General features: G+C 39.5%; 1 protein-coding gene across 5 annotated transcripts in view; it reads right to left on the bottom strand.

Moving 5' to 3' along the window:
• Positions 1 to 16,280, bottom strand: part of MAK (male germ cell associated kinase) — a 41,463-nt gene extending 25,183 nt beyond the window's left edge. For all 5 annotated transcript variants that reach the window (XM_065399007.1, XM_065399008.1, XM_065399009.1 and 2 more), the window contains exons 1-7: positions 16,180 to 16,280; positions 12,066 to 12,120; positions 11,069 to 11,190; positions 9,948 to 10,027; positions 7,565 to 7,697; positions 7,306 to 7,477; positions 5,709 to 5,876 (exon numbers count right to left, since the gene is read on the bottom strand). In XM_065399007.1, coding sequence (XP_065255079.1) covers positions 5,709 to 5,876; positions 7,306 to 7,477; positions 7,565 to 7,697; positions 9,948 to 10,027; positions 11,069 to 11,190; positions 12,066 to 12,120; positions 16,180 to 16,280 — 831 coding nt within the window. The remainder of the gene's footprint in view (positions 1 to 5,708; positions 5,877 to 7,305; positions 7,478 to 7,564; positions 7,698 to 9,947; positions 10,028 to 11,068; positions 11,191 to 12,065; positions 12,121 to 16,179) is intronic.
• Between the last annotated feature and the right edge of the window lie 3,576 nt (positions 16,281 to 19,856).

Below are 19,856 nucleotides of genomic sequence, written 5' to 3'. Positions count from 1 at the left end.
TGGTATACGCTAATGAGCAAAGTTTCTCCTGCATTTTCAGTTCACTCTATGCATGTTCACATCCGCAGGTCGCTTGTTTTGTTTTATGTAGTCTACTGTGGCGTACATCCAGAGTACTGTGCTTGCTGTACTCTCATGCTGTTCATCTGTAAATGACAGCACCTATTTTCTTGCCCTTGATTGTTCATTTTGCTTTTTTCCATGGCATCCTCATGTCCTCTGCTGGGTGCATAGCACAACAATACTATATGCTCCAAAGGTGTAGTTTCCCAGAGCAGCCCAAAGCATTGTTCTGACACCTGAAATCCAGGAGGGATTGTCATTGTCATTGTCTGAGCCTTAGGGTATGTCTACACTGCCACTGGGAGGTGTGATTCCCAGCACTGGGAGACAGATCTGTGCATGCTAAAAATAGCAATGTGGACATTGGCATGGGCGGTGGCTCAGGCTAACTGCCTAAACTCAGCCCCAGGGGGTCAGGCAGGCTTGGACTTGGGGGGCTAGCAGGATTAATTTTAACCAACTCCTCTTCAAAGGCAGCATTTAACTTTTAACCAGGTTTTTCTCAGCAGAAGGATTCTTAAGTTTTAAAGTGAAGCACTGAAAGAGTAGGAGTGACATCTTTTCTTTTCAGATTATGTGGCCTTGGAATGGTTTCATTGGCTTCTTATTTTTGCGTGTGCGCATTTAACTTTTTAAAGCTTGTCTATCTTCATTTTCTGATGTAGGCAAATCAAGTTATTTTGCCTAAGAATAAACTGCTTCATGCTGAGGTAGTAAAAAGAGCTAAACAGCAGCAGCATGCTCCAGTTCAAATCACTTATAAATTTCTCTCCCCCACCTACTCCTTCACTCTGCCTCTGAGGAAATCTAAGTGTCCATTGTTTGTTTGTTTTAAATGTGTTTCCAATTAATTTAAATACTATAGCAGACATGTACCAAAAGTTATGAAACTGATGGTTGCTGAAATAAGGATCAGCATTAAGGGACCTGTAAAAATGTGCTGAAATATTGTGTGTGTTAGGGCCAGATTTTGCCTCCCTTACTCATAATTAGTAGTATTTTATTCCCAGAGCCATCTCATTAAAGTTAAAGAGACTTCTCAGAGTAAATTACTATGCATTATGTGCTTGATCCACTTTCATTAAGGTCAATGAAAAGACTTCCATTCACTTCAGTGGGAGTTGGATTGAGCTTTATGGACAGGGCTGCCAGAATCTGGCTCTTAGCCTTTGCATATGCATAAACTAGAATGTGAATCTGTAAATGCAATTCAAGTTATTAGATCACTCACTTTACATGAGAAAATGCAGTTTGCATTCAACATACTGCATGAAAGATATACACCATCCTGGCCATGTAAATGTCCTCCTGTCCTACAGGAAAGGAAGTTCTTCATGTTGTTCCATGGCATCCACTCTAATGAACACGAAATCTCCTGAAGGATAGGAAGAATTTTAAAGGGCCAGGACACAAGATGTGAAAAATTTCAGTCTGGGTCAACAGATCTGGATTTGGGTCCTGATTCCAAAACACCTGGATCTAGGGTTTTATTTAAGACCACCTGTAATACTGAAAAACACAGAACCAAAATAATCTTTGATGATCTCAACCCCAGGTAAGTCCATAAAATAGAACTAAGAGTGAATTTGTCCCATTGTTTGATACTCGTGATGTTACTGAATGGTACCGGGGAAACTCAATCCAGAACAAGCTCTGTGCATACTGTACATCAATAGTCAATTACAATTCAAGACTTTAGGGCTATACATCATGTCCACATGGGTTGAGGCTTGTTCAGTTAACAGATATGAGCATCACTTCATTTAATATTCTAAAGTGAAACTGTCTAAAACAGAGGACTAAAGATCTATTTAAAATATAGCAGATCAACTATTTTATAAGTGTAACAAATTTCTTTCAAACTATTGAAACATAGGGTATTCAATTCAGTACTGTACTAGCCATCAGATTAATTTTAAAACTAAACTGTGGTAGTCTGCATTGCTGCCTGATTTTCATATGATTAGATCCCTGAATTTTTGAAAGTCAAATCTGATCAAATGCCTGTTGTCAACTTTGCATATTATATATATATATATTTTTGTTTTTTTAGGGTAAAGTCAATGTCAAATATTTGCATTGGCAGAAAAGTGGGGGTTTCCCACCCCACCTTTTGAGAGTTGTAAACTGATGGTCTTATCTGGCCTATGACCTGATATCACAGTGACCCACATACCCGGAGACAGCTTGATCACAAGCACTAAAATACAAAATCATACAAAATGAAAATTGCAGCGCTTTGCAGATATGCAATGAACATTCTAAGTACCATCATGGATTTTTAGTAAAAGTTGTAATGTATACAAAACCCACCCCATGAAGCAGCTTCTGGCACTACACTACATAGAACCAAACAATTTTCTATTGTGAATTACAACATTTAAGGAAAACAAGTTCTGCACAAACATTTAACTGATTTTGTTTATAATCCACTTCTCCAAATATCAAGATTCCCTGAAAACACAACTTTAAATTTCTCATCAGGTTACTTCAGCCATTTTTCCATCCAAGTTGAACTCAATGTACTTATTACATTGGATATTTTGAGTGAGGGTCTATCTGCTCTCCATGGACATTAAAGAACTCTATCGCACTTTCCAAGAAATAAAGCCCAATGTTATAAACCAAAGTTCCCCCCATGATAGAATATACCCCTATATTCAGATCCTACACACTATTGTAATAATCTTTGTACAAGATATGCCTTGTAAGGTATCATTTGAAAACTCATACTTTTCTGGTCAGTATTGTGCTGGTAAAATGTGTGGCAACATTATATGTAAAGTTATAAGATTTCCCTGTATGATGCCCTGCCCAAGCAGAAGTTAGCAAACAAGTCTATCTTAAACAAAGGATGAGTGCTTGCCTTAATTTGCACTTAAGCAGTAAACAGAGTCATCAAGCCGGGAGGGAAACAAAGAAAGATCAAAACCGCATGAGAAAAAGCCAGCAGGGAGCATCCTTGCACATCAACTCTTTGTCTTCGAGTTCCCAGCTGCAAATCTTTTTCAAGAGGAGGACTGAAACTATAAAAAGGAGGGATAAACATCCCAAGGCACCCCTCTCTATCTCCCTGTCCATTGCATTCACTGCACCTGAAGAGATAAAGGAAGAATTCACTGGACTCTGAGGGAGGGGTACTGACCTAAAGGGTTTGGTCAGTAAGACTGATGAAAGCATGTGGTGAGAAACTTTGCTTGAATCGGATATCGTCTGTTAAGTTAGGTATTAGTAAATGTCTTATCTTTATTTTTCTTGTAACCATTTCTGATTTTTATACCTTAGTACTTGGACTCACTTAAAAGCTCTCTTTATTGAATACAAACCTGTTTTATCTAACACAGTGTGTTTAAATTGAAGTGTCTGGGTAACTCTATTTAGAGTGACAAGTTGTGATCATATTATTCTCTTAAATAAATAAGACTTGATTCAATTTTTACTGTCCAGGAGAGGGCTGTATGGTATAAGACATACATTTCTGGGGGGAAATCTAAGACTGGGGGTGTGTTGGGGTCACCCTGCAGTATAACCAAGGCTGATGAGAGCCAGAGCATAACCCAAGTGTGGCTTGCAGGCTGCAGTTACACACACACTCACACTCTCTCTCTCTCAGGGTGTGGCTTGCATGCTGCAAGGCTGTTTGTGAGTGGTCCAGGTGGGAGCTACTTCAGCAAGGCATTGTAAGGTACCCAGCGTTGCAGGCAGGGGGGCTGGGGAAGATAAATACACCCAAATAGAGTAATACAATTCATTTCAGGCAACTATTTCTTATAGTCTATTTTAATTGTGACACAGCTGCTCATTAGTCTGGATTGTACTCTGGTACGTCACACTGCCTCTCCTACTTTTTTTCCTTTTTGCATTGCTCTGGGCACCAGCTTGCTGCCTTTCACCCCAGAGGAGGCTGCATTTGAACATGGCAATATGTATGCAAGTAGTAAAATATTTTGAGATCACCCAGGATGAGAAGCACTGTGTATATTTGAAATGTTATTACTAAATCCAGAATGTATTTGATGAGAAAGAGGAGCTCTGGGGAACAGGCTCCCCAGCAGCAGAGAAACTCAGAAGAAATGGCATGTTCACTCTAATAATGATGCCCCACTAACCCCTCAACTCCACCTTTATCCCATCAGCCCTGTTCCCCCCACTGCCCTTTACCCCTTCAGGGTGGCTCCAGCCCAGTGGTGGGGAGCAGTAGCCAGGGCACCAGGCCAGCAGCAGAGCAGTCAGGGTTAGGTGAGGAGGTGGAGTCAGCCACGTTCCAGAACTCTGAGGTGATAGGAAAGCTAGGCCACTCCCTGCAGCTCAAGGAGGAATTTGCAACACTCACTTCTGGTAACAACAGTATGGCGCCCTCATCCCACCCGCTGCCCCAGAGCAGTGCTTCCTATTAGAAGGACAGAGCATTGTGATGTATCATGCTTCAAATGGGCAGAGACAGAATGAATGTCTTGGCTCTGCCCTGCAGGAGGAAGGACACATGAACAGTAGGTGTGGGTGAAGAAAACAGAGAGGGAGAAGAGTGCATGTGTGATAGGTACATTTCTACAGGGCTCCAACATTATAACGTTTAGCACTACATCACCTGTTTCCATAAGCACACACTAAAGTCTCCTTTATGCACTGCACAGCTGACTCCTTGACAATGCAATTTAGGCTAAACCTAGTTGTTCCTTTTTACAGAAGGGCTGTGTGGCATTGCGTGTGTGATATCTACAGTGCTAGAGGTGACTCTTGTAATACTAGTTCTTTTTTTAAAGTGGAGAGAGGTGGTTGATTTATTTTGTACCATCAGCTTAGTCACATTTGAGTCACCTGCATTATATCCACATGTGATTAGTTGGATTTTCATCTTGTCCTGCAATATTCCCTTTTTCTGTTGCATTCCCTACTGTAATCCTCTTTTACATCCTATAAGTGTACTTACATTAACTTTGGCTATCCACAAAAAGGTATCCAATTTAGACACCTTTGGTACTTGGCAGTACACATATTTGGGGGTTTTATGAACACTTATGGAAAAAGATGTGATAGACCATTGTTGAAGTCCCCACAAAATTTGTCCCGGATTGCTTAGTAAGGGTCACCTCAGATCTACAAATAAAGATATTTAGCTCCTATATAGCACTTTTCACCCATGGATCTCAAAATACTTCACAAGGGAAGGTTTTATCACGATCCCTTTTATAAATGGAGAAAATGAAGCACAGAAAGAAGTAATTTGCTCAAGGTCACACAGCAGGTCAGATACCAGGAAAACAACCCAGGTCCTCTGAATCCCAGGTCAGTGATCTGTCCATTAGACCACATTGCTTAGTTCACACTGTTTCACTTGCTGACTGCATTTATTCAAGTCGGGTGTGACAGAGACTGAGTCTCTGATATGGACCCGTGCTGACAGCATCAACAAGACCAAATTACAGAGAGAACAGAACTCAGAGTTTGATATTCATTGAACCACCCAACTTTGAACATTTGGGCTTCTCTTCTGTCTTCTTTCCACCCACATCTACAATAGGAGGCTGACTTTTACTTTCCTACAGTGCTAGGATGATCACTTTGCTAGTGTGTGTAACATTTTAATCTAAAGCACTATATAAATTATTAGCCTTATAATGAATCCATCACTTAGGCAGTCTTACCTGACTTGCTGTAGGTCGTTTCTTTGGATCCCAGTTTAGCATATCAGTCATAAGCTGTATTGCCTCATTGCTGGCATTTGGAATGAGAGTTTTGAGGTGCATAGAGATACATTGTGGGAAGCGGAAATTCATGGCAGACGCAAGCTGGTACCCTTCTGGCCAGTCACTCTGTTAAAAAGTGAAAACAAGATGGCAGAGAGTTAACACACTACATCATTTTGGATCAAATTAAAACAGAATTCTAGAACCTGCATGCTGAGGAGGGAGGTGCACAGCCCAAGTGGTGGAAGCTGGAATCATTAATCTTGTGGAGAGAATCCATAATGCCTTGGCATACCTGCATCTCTTCAGTCTATTAAAAATTCTGCAGGTAAAGTTGTCTTCTTCTGCTGCCACTGCAACCATATTACCCCACTGCCCCCTGAAATCCCTTCACCGGCTTCCTCTCATCTTCAGCATTAAGTTCAGGCTTCTCAGTTTTACCTTCCACCCCTGCTTACGTCTCTCTTCTGTTGATTAATCCTACATGTCCTCTGACTCCCATGTACCTTCCCTTTATACCACTGTTTGCTCCTGCCACCTTCTTTCATGTCATCCTCTAGTCTCATTTCCCATGCACCAAGCATCATTCACCTCCTCCTTCAAACCTTCTTTCATGAAGTCTCCACACTGTTGCATCTCCACACCTTCTTCCATTTGAACTGTTGTGCTATGGTTAGTTGTGTCCAAATTGAACAGTATGCTCCTTGGGGTGGAGACTGTCTTTCTATGTGTTGTGTAAAGTGGCACAAGCATTTAGCGTGTACTACAAATAATAACCTATGTAGTACTTTTGTAACTCATTGCAGAATCAAGCATTTACGATTTTTGTTTTGTTTTAAAAGAACAAAACCTGATTTGTACCTGCAGAAAATAAATATGTTTGCATACCCGAATATTTGCCTGCTCAGATATTTACTTGTGCAAGCAATTTCTGTGTGTGCAAAAATGCAAGTACATGTGCACATTTTTGTAAGCACTACTCAGCCTACATTTATCAAAACTTGGCCCTTAAATAGCATATGGTGCCTACAATAATTGAAAGTAATTCTAACACCCTGCAGACTGTGTACATTTTCCCTCCCTTTATGCTATTGCTAACAATATTTTACATGAAAACAGAAGCACTTTATCTTAACAGTTTATGTGTTCCATTGTTTCCTCACAATTCTCTAATTAAGACATCATAATAATTTCCAGAATACTAATTTGGCAATGTTACAATGAAAAAAATATTTTAATGCAAATATCCTTAAAGCCACAGGTGCAACCTCTTTTTTAAAAAACAATTTTTCATTATCTGGCTTTCATCATGATGTAGAGTAAGTGGATATAAAAATCACATCATATAAAGGGTGTTAATACACAAAACAGGAATATTATTCCATACGTCAATAAGAACAAAAGTAAAATTTAGAAAGCATCAAGTGTTTGCACAAGCAATTACTACAACAGCAATAGTTTATATGCACCCACTAAAAGCAAGATAGCACTCCATATGATTTATTCATTTTATTCTCATTAATGTATACTACTACAAATCTACAATAGGACTTACCTTCTTTGGAGTCCCTAATACTTGGCAAATTTTGAAGATTTCATCTACTTCGCTTGTCCCTGGGAAAAGAGGTCTCAGCGTGTACAGTTCAGCCATTATGCTACCAACAGCCCATATATCAATAGGAGAGCTATAAACAGAAGATCTCAATAAAACTTCAGGCGCACGGTACCTATAAGAAATAATGGGCCAAATTCAGAAGTGGTGGTACAAAGCGAGGGTAAGTTAAGGTCATACGTTTACTGCATAAATCACTTACCATCTGGTAGAAACATAATCTGTGTATGGTGGTTGAGATCTTAGTTCTCTAGCCAATCCAAAATCAGCTATTTTCACAAGCTCTGGACCCATACAGAGAAGGTTTTCAGGCTTCATATCCCGATGGAAAAAACCTGTGAGTATATACAGAAAAAGACAAATTATGCCATCACTTGTTCAGCAACCAGCTTTGATTTAGCCATACAAAATTCACTTTGGGATTCTCTGGAGACCATAAGCTTTTCTTTCATTCACACACTTTCAACATACGTATGTTATATTATAAGGGAAGGAAACAGTTTTCCTATAATTTAATTGGATTTATTGGTAAATTAATAAGCACAAACTACCTGGTTTTAAAACTCTAAACTTAAAACGAAAACATGCAGCAGCTTTCAGGAAATAGCTGTTTCATTTTGTACTGTGATGGTTTGGCTATCAATGCAATGGTAGTTAATGGAAGTTTGTTTTGTTTAATAATTTTAAATAACTGAAACCAGTTTTAGAAACAGAGCACTTTTTTGTTTCTTCCTCTTATATATAAACAAGAGTCTCTGACATAATTCTTCAGTTAACATTTCTTGTAGGAGTTAGTTTTATTTATCACTCTGGGACCAGCTTCCAAACATTGGCTTTTAACAGGACATCCAAATTCTGATTTTAGATGTTCATATCAGCAGTTACACATACAAAGGTCTATTTCATGCACCTACATTCTAATTTGAGCATCCAAATACAGGATTTGCAAATTGTATTTAGGTATCCGTGTTTTAAAATTAGGTTGCGTATAGCATGGTTTCTTCCTCTACATGGTCTAATCATCCTTGCTGTTTAATTCAAATATGTTGTTACTTTCTACAAATCTATCTAGCTAGCTATTGACCCCACTAAGCAATACTGCAATTCAGTATTTACTGAATTTATTGGTTTTCTATGTTCAGCCAAGAAGATATGAGTACCATCATTATCAGGAGACGTTGGAGATGGACTGGCCATCTCCTTCGGATAGAAACTGATTCCATCACCAGAACAGTACTAAGATGGATACCTGAAGGCAAGCGAAAACGAGGCCGCCTGAAAACAACGTGGCAAAGAGCTGTGGAAGCTGAGCTGAAAAACCTGGGACACAGCTGGGGAACCACTGAAAGACTTGCCAGAAACAGACAGGAGTGGAGGAGCTTCATCACTGCCCTAAACGCCAGAGGCATAATGCGTACTAACTATGTACTGAAAATCTAAAATCACAAGGATTCAGCTCTAATTATGAAGGCAAAAGGTAATTTTGTAAATTTCATCATCTTTCTATGCCCATATATCTAAGATTAGAACAACACGTTAACATTTTATAGAAATGAGACTTTTTCACACGTTCTCTACATGTGACTCACTCATCTATTTTATGCGTATAAATAGAAAGTTTGATGACCAGAGAATAATCTATGGTCATAAATCAAAAAGACACAAAACCAATACTTTAGGGATCACTTACAACATTAGTAAGCATAGGAGAGGTTCTTTTTAGTGAAGTACTATATCTAAGAGTCTTATTATGCTTGTGTACAAAAGCTAAGCCAGAGATGACTTGGAATACTATTTTCTTTATTTCATTATCAGTGAACATCTTATTTTCTCTGGCACATTGCAGAGAAAGTGATGAGGGGAGGAAAAAAGTATAAAGATAAAATGAACAGTAGAGTAGGATGATACTTTTTAATATAAAGGGACTTGATACTAGTATATCAGAATGCAGTTTAAAAGATGCTTTGCACACCAGAATAAATTAAGTGCAATATTTTGCTAAATTTGTGTAAGTTCTGAAAGATGCAGTGCACCCACAACTTCTTCAGTGAGCTGCGGCTGCTCATACCTGCTAGATTTCATGCAATCGACATGTTCAGTTTGTATTTTAGTGAACAAATTATTTCAACATTTTTGTAGATATTGCACTACTTTATTTTGATATCTTAAAAGATAGATGAAACTGCAATCTGCAAAGTATCAATTGTCCCCAAACATACCCTCTTGAGAAAAATAAGAAATACACTGTATAGCACAACATGCAACTTTCTTCAGAATCAAAATAATCTTTGATCTAGGGCTGAAACGTACTAAACAGTCTCTAAATAACAATTATTGATGCTTTCAGAAAAGAGAGCCTCTGATTACAGAAGAACCAAATAGATTTTAAAAATCCAGACGGCTTTCTTAAGATAGCACATTTTTGAGACTACATATGGCAGCCACATACTTTCTATAATACTATAACTTGATCTGTTTAACCTATAACCCCAGCCATAAAGTTTTTTCTACGATTACTGTGCATTATCTTCTTTCTCAAAAGAGGGCTGCAGAGGGCTGCAGTTAAATTCTACAAAGAAACCTACCGTGCTTATGGATAAAAGCTAGCCCTTGTAATATTTGATACATAATGTTTCTGATGACTGACTCAGGGAACAACTTGTTTCTGCAAAGAAACAAATTTACATAAAATATTTAACTATTTCAAGCAATTTTTATAGAGATTTTTTTTCCTGTAATGAACAACATTTTCAGCATTTTACACAATATACTATGACGCAACTGAACCTCAAGGGTGAAAGAACAAAGCAAAATGTTTATATTAACAATCAAGGGCTTAATATGTAGTTCCATATTCAAGTAAAACTCTCTCTGATTGCAAAGGGTATTTTGTCTGCAAAAGGATGGAAAGATCAAGTTCCAAGTCTGTATATAAACATGTTGGTCTTCTCTCTCTTTCTCTCCTGCGTACCTACAACCACTCCCCACTGCCCCCACCCTCTGCAAGCCCAACCGAACAATATAGACAGTTGGTGAAATATTAGTCTAGTGGTGGGCAACCTGCGGGCCGCACGTGGCCTGTCAGGGTAATCCGCTGGCGAGCCGCAAGACAGTTTGTTTACATTGACCATCCGCAGGCACGGCCGCCCGCAGCTCCCAGTGGCTGCGGTTTGCTGTTCCCAGCCAATGGGGGCTGTGGGAAGCAGCAGCAGCCAGTGCGTCCCTGCAGCCCGCGCCACTTCCCGCAGCTCCCATTGGCCGGGATGGGCAAACTGCAGCCACTGAGAACTGCGGGTGGCTGTGCCTGCGGATGGTCAATGTAAATAAACTGTCTCATGGCCTGCCAGCGGATTACCCTGATGGGCTGCAGGCTGCCTACATTTCGTCCTTCATACATTAAAGGAATTAAGAAAATTGCTTTCACAAATTCCTGCATGGCTACTATACACCCAAGGCATATGATTATATCAGAATTCTTATCTGGTTCTGTTATACCAGCTATACTGGAAGCTGAACAATTCATAATTCTGTCCTCAGATATATAGGCATAACTTCCGTTGACCTCAGCTTTTATTAATTTGAATCTACTAAGTATGGAATGGGTCTTAAAACAGAAATTTTAACACATTGCTCAAGATATCAATAGAACTCATGAAAAAAATTGCAAACACCAGATTCTACTGTACATTTTACAAATGAAACATACCTGTCCTTCATTAACTGATAGAGATTTTCCTTCATATACTCAAACACAAAATAAAGATGGTCATTTTCTCTGATAACTTCTTTCAGTTTTATCACATTAGCGTGATTCAGCTTCTTAAGAGACTGCAATACAGCAACATGTGTATTCAACTTATGACAGTAATTTTGGTTATCCAACAGAGCTAAAATAGAGCAATGCCTAAAGTTTTGTTAATTCTACATTAGAAATAGTTCTTGGTAGGGTGACCAGATGTCCCAATTTTATAGGGACAGTCCCGATTTTTGGGTCTTTTTCTTATATAGGCTCCTATTACCCCCCACCCCCATCCCAATTTTTCACACGTGCTGTCTGGTCACCCTAGTTCTTGGACAAATGCAGTGTATCTTGTCTATTTTTCTGTACTTCTTCTGAATACCTATTTGCATTCCTCCACATCAGTGTTACGTTTATGAAAAAATAAACCTTCAGGGCCAAATTTTCAACGAGTATCAAGTTTGTGCAAGTGAAACTATTTTCATGCAAAAATCCAATATTTTTCAACCAGGCACTCATTTATCTATAATTTGCATGTAAAAAAGACAATGCCAATCAACAGAAAACTTACAGTAAATGGATATTTTAAGGTTGCTGTCAAAATCATGAGCACAACCCAAATTCATTTGCATGCAAGATAAATGAATATGACTTGGATGAAAACAGTAATGGAAGAGCCTTCCATATCATATAAATATCACAAATCACAAGATACAGAATTTTTCAGCTCCACCATTAATCAGTTCACTATACTGCTTCATATAGTGTTTAATTTAAAATGTTATGTTACACTGTTGGATGTAAAAACTTCAAAACCAAAACGTCAGGTAGGAGTATAAACTTTCCCTCTAGCTCCTTAATAATCTGGTTTTATATTTAGGACTAACCAAGGTATAAATTTAAACAAGAAGGTAAAGACACAACATTCAGTATACATTAAAAAACATTATGCTCTCAGTTTTACCTTGACTTCTCTCAAATTCATACATTCATCCCAAGAATAGAACTTTCTTTTCATCCTGAAATAAAATCCAGAAAATACAGTTAATTCTAAATGAATAATACATACAAAATATTCTTAGAACCAAGAAAGATCAGGAATGTGTCACTTTTCAGCAGCATAACAATCAAATTCTATTTTCAATATGTTTCAAACATACTTTAGTAAATATTAATAAAATTATTAAATCTAGTTGAATTGCATTGTTTTTAGGTTTGCCACAATTAAACGTAATGTATATTTAACCACTACACAGAGTTTTTAAACGGTAGCTAGCCACATAGACCAAGGTATCCCCAGGAGTTCTATAAATATCAGCAAGCATTTTACCCCACCTATGTAATTTGACCTATGTCCTTAACTCTGGGAGTCAGCATGACCCAGTGGATAAGACATGGGCCTGGGAATTTGAAGTAGGGGAGGTCACTCAGGCCTTGGCTACACTTGAGCGTTATAGCGCAATAAAGCCTCCCCCAGCGCTGTAACTCACTCCCCGTCCACACTGGCAGAGCACTTACAGCGCTGTATGTCCGTGGCTACAGCGCTGCAGGTACTCCACCTCCCCGAGAGGAATAACAGCTGCAGCGGAGTGGCTGAGACGCTGGTGCTCCAGTGTAAATGGGGAGTAACCTTATTACGCAGTGATTGACCTCCAGAAACTCCCCATAATCCTTTTAAGTGAAGGTTCCTCTCCTTGTTTTGTTGTGATGCCTCTCTTCAACTCCGAGGCTCCAGGAGCTGCTTATCAGAAAAAAAAACACAGCTACTGTTTGCTGTGAATGAGTAGAGGCAGGCAGGGGGGCTCCCTTTGGAACGCCACAGCTAATGTTTGCTTGAAGAGAGAGGCGGTGCTTGGTGGCTGCTTATCAGGTCTGTGAGAAAAAAACAAACAGCTGCTGTTTGCTTTTAGTGAGTGAGAGAGGGAGGTCGGAACTTGCAAGGCAGGGTGCTAACAGTGTCGACACTCCAAAAATCCACTCTCTCTCCCCCCGCGCTCCCTGTCACACTCCACCCCCCCTTTTGAAAAGGGCATTGTAGCCACTTGAACGCTGGGATAGCTGCCCAGAATGCACCGCTCCCAATGCCGCTGCAAATGTGGCCAAGATAGTGCACTGGCAGCTATCAGTCTGGACAGACTGCAGCGCTTTCCCTACTCAGCTGTACGAAGACAGGTTTAACTTACAGTGCTGTACAGCTGCAAGTGTAGCCATACCCTCAGGGTATGTTTACACTGCAAGTGAAAGTGCTATTGTAGACATACCCATGCTAGCGACAATCTAGCTAGCGTAGATAACAATAGTGGTGTGCAGACATGGTGATACTGACTTCAGCATGGACTAGCTGCCGGAGTACAAGCCTGCTGGGGTCTGGGAGCCCGACTACATACTCAGGTTGCTGAAAGTTATGTACAGCCTAGCCCCACTAGAATCCAAACATCAGGCTTCATTTTGCTCTTCCTGAAGTCAAACGCTCACTAACTTATTCATAGATTCTAAGGCCAGAAGGGATCATTGCAATCATCTAGTCTGATCCCCTTTAACACAGGCTATAGAACTTCCCCAAAATAATTCCTGGGACAGATCTTTTAGAAACACATCCAATCTTGATTTAAAAATTGCCAGTGATGGAGAATCCACCACAACCCTAGGTAAACTGGTCCAATGGTTAATTACTCTCACTGTTAAAAATGTATGCCTTACTTCCAGTCTGAATTTGTCTAGCTTCAACTTCCAAACATTGGATCGTGTTATTCCTTCTTTTGTTAGGCTGCAGAGAGTCTATTACTAAATATTTGTTCCCCATGTAGGTTCTTATAGACTGTAATCAAGTCACTCAATCTTCTCTTTGCTAAGCTAAATAGACAGATTTAAAGAGCTCAATCACTATGACGTGTTTTCTAATCCTTTAATCATTTTCATGGCTCTTCTTTGAGCCCACTCCAATTTATCAACAACCTTCTTGAATTGCAGACACCAGAAATGGAAACAGTATTCCAGCAGCAGGCACACCAGTGCCAAATACAGAGGTAAAATAACCTTCCTACTCCTACTCAAGATTCCCCTGTTTATGCATCTAAGGATCACATTAGCTCTTTTGGACACAGTAGCACACCAGGAACTCATGTTCAGCTGATTATCCACCACATCCCCCAAATTTTTTTTCCACAGACATTGCTTCCTAGGAGAGAGTCTCCCATCCTATTGGTACAGCCTACATTCTTTGTTCTTAGACGTATACCTTTACATTTAGCCATATCAAAATGCATATTGTTTGCTTGCGTCCAGTTACCAAGCCTTTGAAAACAAAGCCAGATTCCAAGGGCGGGAGGGAAGAGAGTTGTAACTCTACAGTATGAGGGTTGAATTAAAGCAGGTTGGGAAAAACACCTGCTCACATGGGCCCACAATGTGTTTCTTCCTTTAGAAACAGAATTGCTTTGGTGTTCATCTTTAACCTGTCAGAAGATCCAAGAAAACCTTAAAGTTACATTTATTATTTAGATTCCCTGATGACCAGCAGCTATGTTAGAGTGGATTGTGTGGCAAAGCAAACAGGCAGGAATATATTGCTTACAGTAATCTACTACAGCATCTAATGAGACATGAAATGCATCTCTTCTACCATTTCTAAAGTACAAGTAGTGAAAGCAAAATTAAATTTAATGGAGTCAGACCTCATTCTTGCACAACAAATTTAAACCCTTAGGAACAAAGAGACTTCTTGTTCTATAATGGGCTAGAGTAAGGTAATTTCTTTTTAATGTGTATATGGGCAAAGTAGTAATCAATCAGGACACAAGTGTTGCAGCAGGGTCTGGGGTATTCCTCTGCAGCTGAAACCCATGGAGGAGCCATGCTGGGGCAGAGCCTAGAGTCAGTAGGAATAGTAACTGTTCTCATATGCTCCCTGGACTAACTGCCCTACATCTTGCACAGATTGGTCAATCAGAGAAGTTAGAAACCGAACTCCCCGCCCCGACAGGAATAATTTGCCCCAAAAGCTCTATATGGGATCATGTCTGGGTCACAAAAAGGTTGCTTTTGTAGACCTATTTTATGCCCTTCTGCACAAAACAGAACAGATAGGACCTGAACCTCATCATAAGAATTTAAGGGTGCCCAGGAGCTAATGGTTTTAAGAAGAGATTTAAAACCGGTCACCTTGCTTATTTACTTACTTAACTAGGTACTTATACATTGCTCATCATTACAGTAACTTACTGACAAATGCTAAAGCATGCATGTAAGGATCTTTCTCTCCATCTGCCAGTTAAGAGGTAATATATCTGTTTTTATAGTAGTTAACATATTTATTGCTGGAAGACCATGTGTAAGCAGCATATTTTCCATTTGAATCTGGAGGCTTGTGGCTATTCCAATCTCTTCTGGCCCCGAGTTCCACAGTGACAGGTCAGCTGTCAAGAAAGTTCTTTCACCCACACCTCTCTCAAGTCCCACTCTTGAAGTAAACAGTTCAGTTTTTCCCAGAGGAACATAGCTATCATGGGAATTCAATATGTAAACTTGAGAAGAATTTGGTGGGCACTTTAAAATATCTCAGAGTACCAAAAAGCATATTGCAGTCAGCCTTAAATTTCTGACATACATCACATGCAAGAAATTAGTTACTACGATGTTCAGGGCATTATGGTATAACTGTAACAAGTATAACCACTGATCCAGCAGCTTTTCCTAAATTATCAACTGTAGGCCAAATTCTGCCCTTTGACTTCTATTGGGTGAAAAAAAATCACACTTATATTACTTTCTTCTAAAGTTACTCCAGGAGAAAAAACACTGATGATTGATTTTTAAATCACATTCTGGTTTTGTTCAGAATCCATATCCTTGGCTGGTGTAACTCAATTGACTTCCATGGAACCACAATGTTTTACACCAGTTGAGAATGTGGTCTGAGGTCATCAAATCAGACATCTAAAAGAACACACAATTTTGTTTTTTAAGATCTTAGTTTACTTGAAAAAATTATCTTAATTATTTTCTTGCGCATAAATAGCACAGTATAAAGGAGTTACAATCTTAACTATTTAAGAGTACATTTACTCAATATCACATACCTTTTGATAGCCACAAGCTCGCCTGACTCATTGCTCTTTCCCATGAGTACACTGCCATAGGTGCCGTCGCCAAGTTGTTTCATGGTTGTGTAACGGTTCATTTTGTAAGACCTGGATTGCTGAAAGCCTTGAAAACTTTAAATGTCTCCTTTTATTAGAGGATTTCTACACCCAATTTTTTTAAAACAAAATTTTTGTTTTTCCAGAATGATGATGTTATATCAGTGGATTGTTTGCCATACTTTATTAAGACATTTGGTCTTCTTCCTCAGGATTATAACCACTTTGAGATCCAGAAATAAAGTAACAAGGAAGGGAATAATGCAGCCATTCTTACATACATCCTTCACAAAAAAAAGGGGGAAAAAGGTGAATTTTAACATTAATGTATTCTAGGAAAAATACAATACAATACTCATATCTAACATGAATAAAGAATCTCATATTAATGTTTCCTCTGTATAATGGAACATGTCAGAATGGCCAGGTATTTTTGCCATATGGAATAAAGATGCAGATCTAAACTGAATATGTTCTACAAGCATCAGGCAACTTGCTACATCCATGTCATTTTTCCTGTAAAATGTGAGAATTCTCTCCATATCACTGAGAGCACCAGGAGCTAACAATCCAGCATTAACAGGACATCCCAGTGTAGGTGTATTCTGGTGTTTAGGAGACATGCCCAACCCTGCACCTGACTAGTACATACTCCTGTTGGCATGATGTGCTTGCTTGAAACACAGCCTCCTTATAAAAGCAGCAACATGTCCACCATTCAGTGGTGCCTCTGTCATCAGTGAGGAATCGTGCACTGGCTGTCATGATGCCAGTAGCAGATGACCCACTCTGCTTATTCCCTGTGCATTGGCCCTCCACTAGTTTGGCCACAAAGAGTATAAAGTCATCATTTTGCCCCTCATTGAAATGCAGCCACCTCTATGGTGAAATGAAATAATTGTTTAATAGTGCACAGCAATACTACTCAGCAGATTTGGAAGTAAATTATTGTGGGAATTTTAAATAGGCAAAAAAAATTAAAGACGCGCAATCTTCAACCTGCTGCCTTATAATGCCATCTAAAGTATGCAATTTTAGGCCCCAATCCTGCAAACCCTTACACTTATTCTTATTAACTTCAGTGGGCCTTCTCATGGTAGACTCGTCTTGTGGCTTAGTTTTATTTATCCTTTAAAAATAGCTATTAAAAAAAAACAACTCTCAAAGATTTATTTTAGAAAGCCCTTTGAAGGCATGGTTGTTTGCACTTTAAACGACAGCATGAAAAGCATCAGAAACTATATAAAATATATATGCGTATTAATATATAACAAATATAGAATGGGATTAATTTTAATAGGATTTGGTGTCCAAGTCACTTAGTCAGCTTTGAAACATCTCATACACAAGTCTATATACTGTTAAATGATCCTGATAAGCCAGTTTTGTGTGTGTGTGTATTTTTTTTATATATATAATGTTTTCAATTTTGTTCAGAACTGCCAGTGAACCAAAAAAAATCAGTTATTGACACAGCTCTAATAATAAACCCCTCCATGAATATTGGCAGGGCAATCCAGAGGCTGGTGTAATATCTGAAAATACTTTTAACTTCCTTTAATTGATTAGTTTTCAAGTTGGTGACTCCCCTTTACGAGTTCCTTCATTCACCTTTCTATCACACTAAGTGGACAAGACATTCTCATACAACTAAACTGATATTAACACAGTATGTTGACACCTCTGTACACCATACCCAAAGGAAGTGGGTTTATATATAACAATATATATATTGTATATATTGTGGGTTTATATATAACAATAAACCTGAACCATAATCCCAGGTCTGAACATGTAGAAACTTTATATGTGTATCTGAACTTCATGATGGGTCCCTAGCTCGACAATAGACTGAATGAAAACAAGAGGACCCTGAATTCTGGGGAACTTTGGAGCCTGATCTAGATGCAAACTTGGAAGCCTAGACCTATCGCTAAGTCCTGCTCTTTGTCCATACTTCTCTTCTGACCACTTCCTTTGTTTGACCCAAAATTAAGTGGTTTGATTTTTCTGGGGCTAGATTCAAAAGGGGATTAAGATGCCATTCACACAAAATCAAGAATGAGGTGGTGGTGATGGTACTCCTGCTCGCCCTTATATACTTTAGTCCCATGATTAGGGCATTCAGCTGGAATGTGGGAGACATAGGTTTGAATCCCCATTCTGCAACAGGAACTTGAACCCAGGTCTCCCACATCCCAGGTGAGTGGCTTAACTACCAAGCTATTTACTATTCTGGGATGGGTCTTTCTGTATCTCTCCTGTAGAAGCTGTTTCACTTGGTATAAATTATTACATAGTCATTGCAGCAGAGACTGAAACTTTAGTTCACGCCGACCCCTCCCAGGTGAGCATAGGCGCCGACTTCTCCTCTGCCCGGTGGGTGCGCGACCCCCTCCCACCCCCTTTCATCCCCTTTCCCCAAGTTCCTGCCCTGCCTCTTCTCCGCCTCCTCCCCTGAGCGCGCCGCGTCCCCGCTCCTCCCCCTCTCTCCCGGAAAGTCCTAAGCACCGCCAAACAGCTGTTAGGCGGTGGGGGACGGGAAGTGCTGGGAGGGAGGGGGAGGAGCGGGGACGTGGCGCGCTGGGAAGGGGGGAAGGAGGCGAGAAGGGGGCAGCTTGGCTGCCGGTGGTTGCAGAGCACCCACTAATTTTTCCCCGTGGTTGCTCTGGGGCTGGAGTTGGTGCCTACACAGGTAAGTGTCCTAGGCACTGGGCTAGAGAGTCATTCCCACTCTCTCTCTGGCCCACTGACAGTTCAAGTATTTTATACCAAGCCTGAAAAAAACCAAAACATTTTGTTTCAACATTTTCATTTCCCCCCACTTTTTTGTTACAATCTAAACAATTTGCTAAAATCTATATGAATTCATGAAATGTCGCAGTTGTCCTGAGTCTGCATTTTTTGGCTAAAAAAGGTTTAAGTGAAAAATTTCACTCAGCTGTTTATGGTCCATCTCTTTCCAAATAAAGTTTCTTCTCCCTTGTAGCCAAGTCAAGGATAGGAAAATAAACCCCCAATTTCAATTTGGCTCGGTGCAGGCACAAGGTCCTAACTAAGACCCAAACAGTTTCACTATTTTCTCTGCGTTGTCAGATAAGGCCCAAATCCAGCAAACTCATACACATGAGGATACTGGGACTCTTGCAGGAGGATTGTTACTTACATGCATATGTGTTTGTAGGACTGGGCCTTTTCTGACAAGGAAGGGAAAACAGTGAAACTGACTATACACAAAATGCAGTCAAATGTCAAAAGTAAACAAACTACAAGACAAATATTTTTCTCTAATATCTGTCTGTTTTGGTAATCTTAGCTAGGTAAAAAACAATTCAAATAAAACGTTTTGTTTTTGTTTTAAAGTTGACTGTCCTGTTTACCATGAGGATACTCTTACTGGCACACCGTCATTCATTCATTCTGCCCACACTGCCAGATGCATGAAGCTGAAGTCAAATGATGCCAATCATCCCATCCCTTTCATATTCAGATGTAATAATGCCACTTCAGCCATTACTGTGCTATGGAGTATAAACTGCATTTTTAATATGTGAACAAATTATTGTAATTTTGAAGTCTGCCTTACGCACGGTACACTTATCAAATACAGATTATCT

This window comes from Emys orbicularis, chromosome 2 (genome assembly GCF_028017835.1).
Source record: "Emys orbicularis isolate rEmyOrb1 chromosome 2, rEmyOrb1.hap1, whole genome shotgun sequence".
Lineage (NCBI taxonomy): Eukaryota > Metazoa > Chordata > Testudines > Emydidae > Emys > Emys orbicularis.
Note: the sequence above shows the minus strand (reverse complement) of the source record. Positions and strands in the feature narration are given on the sequence as shown.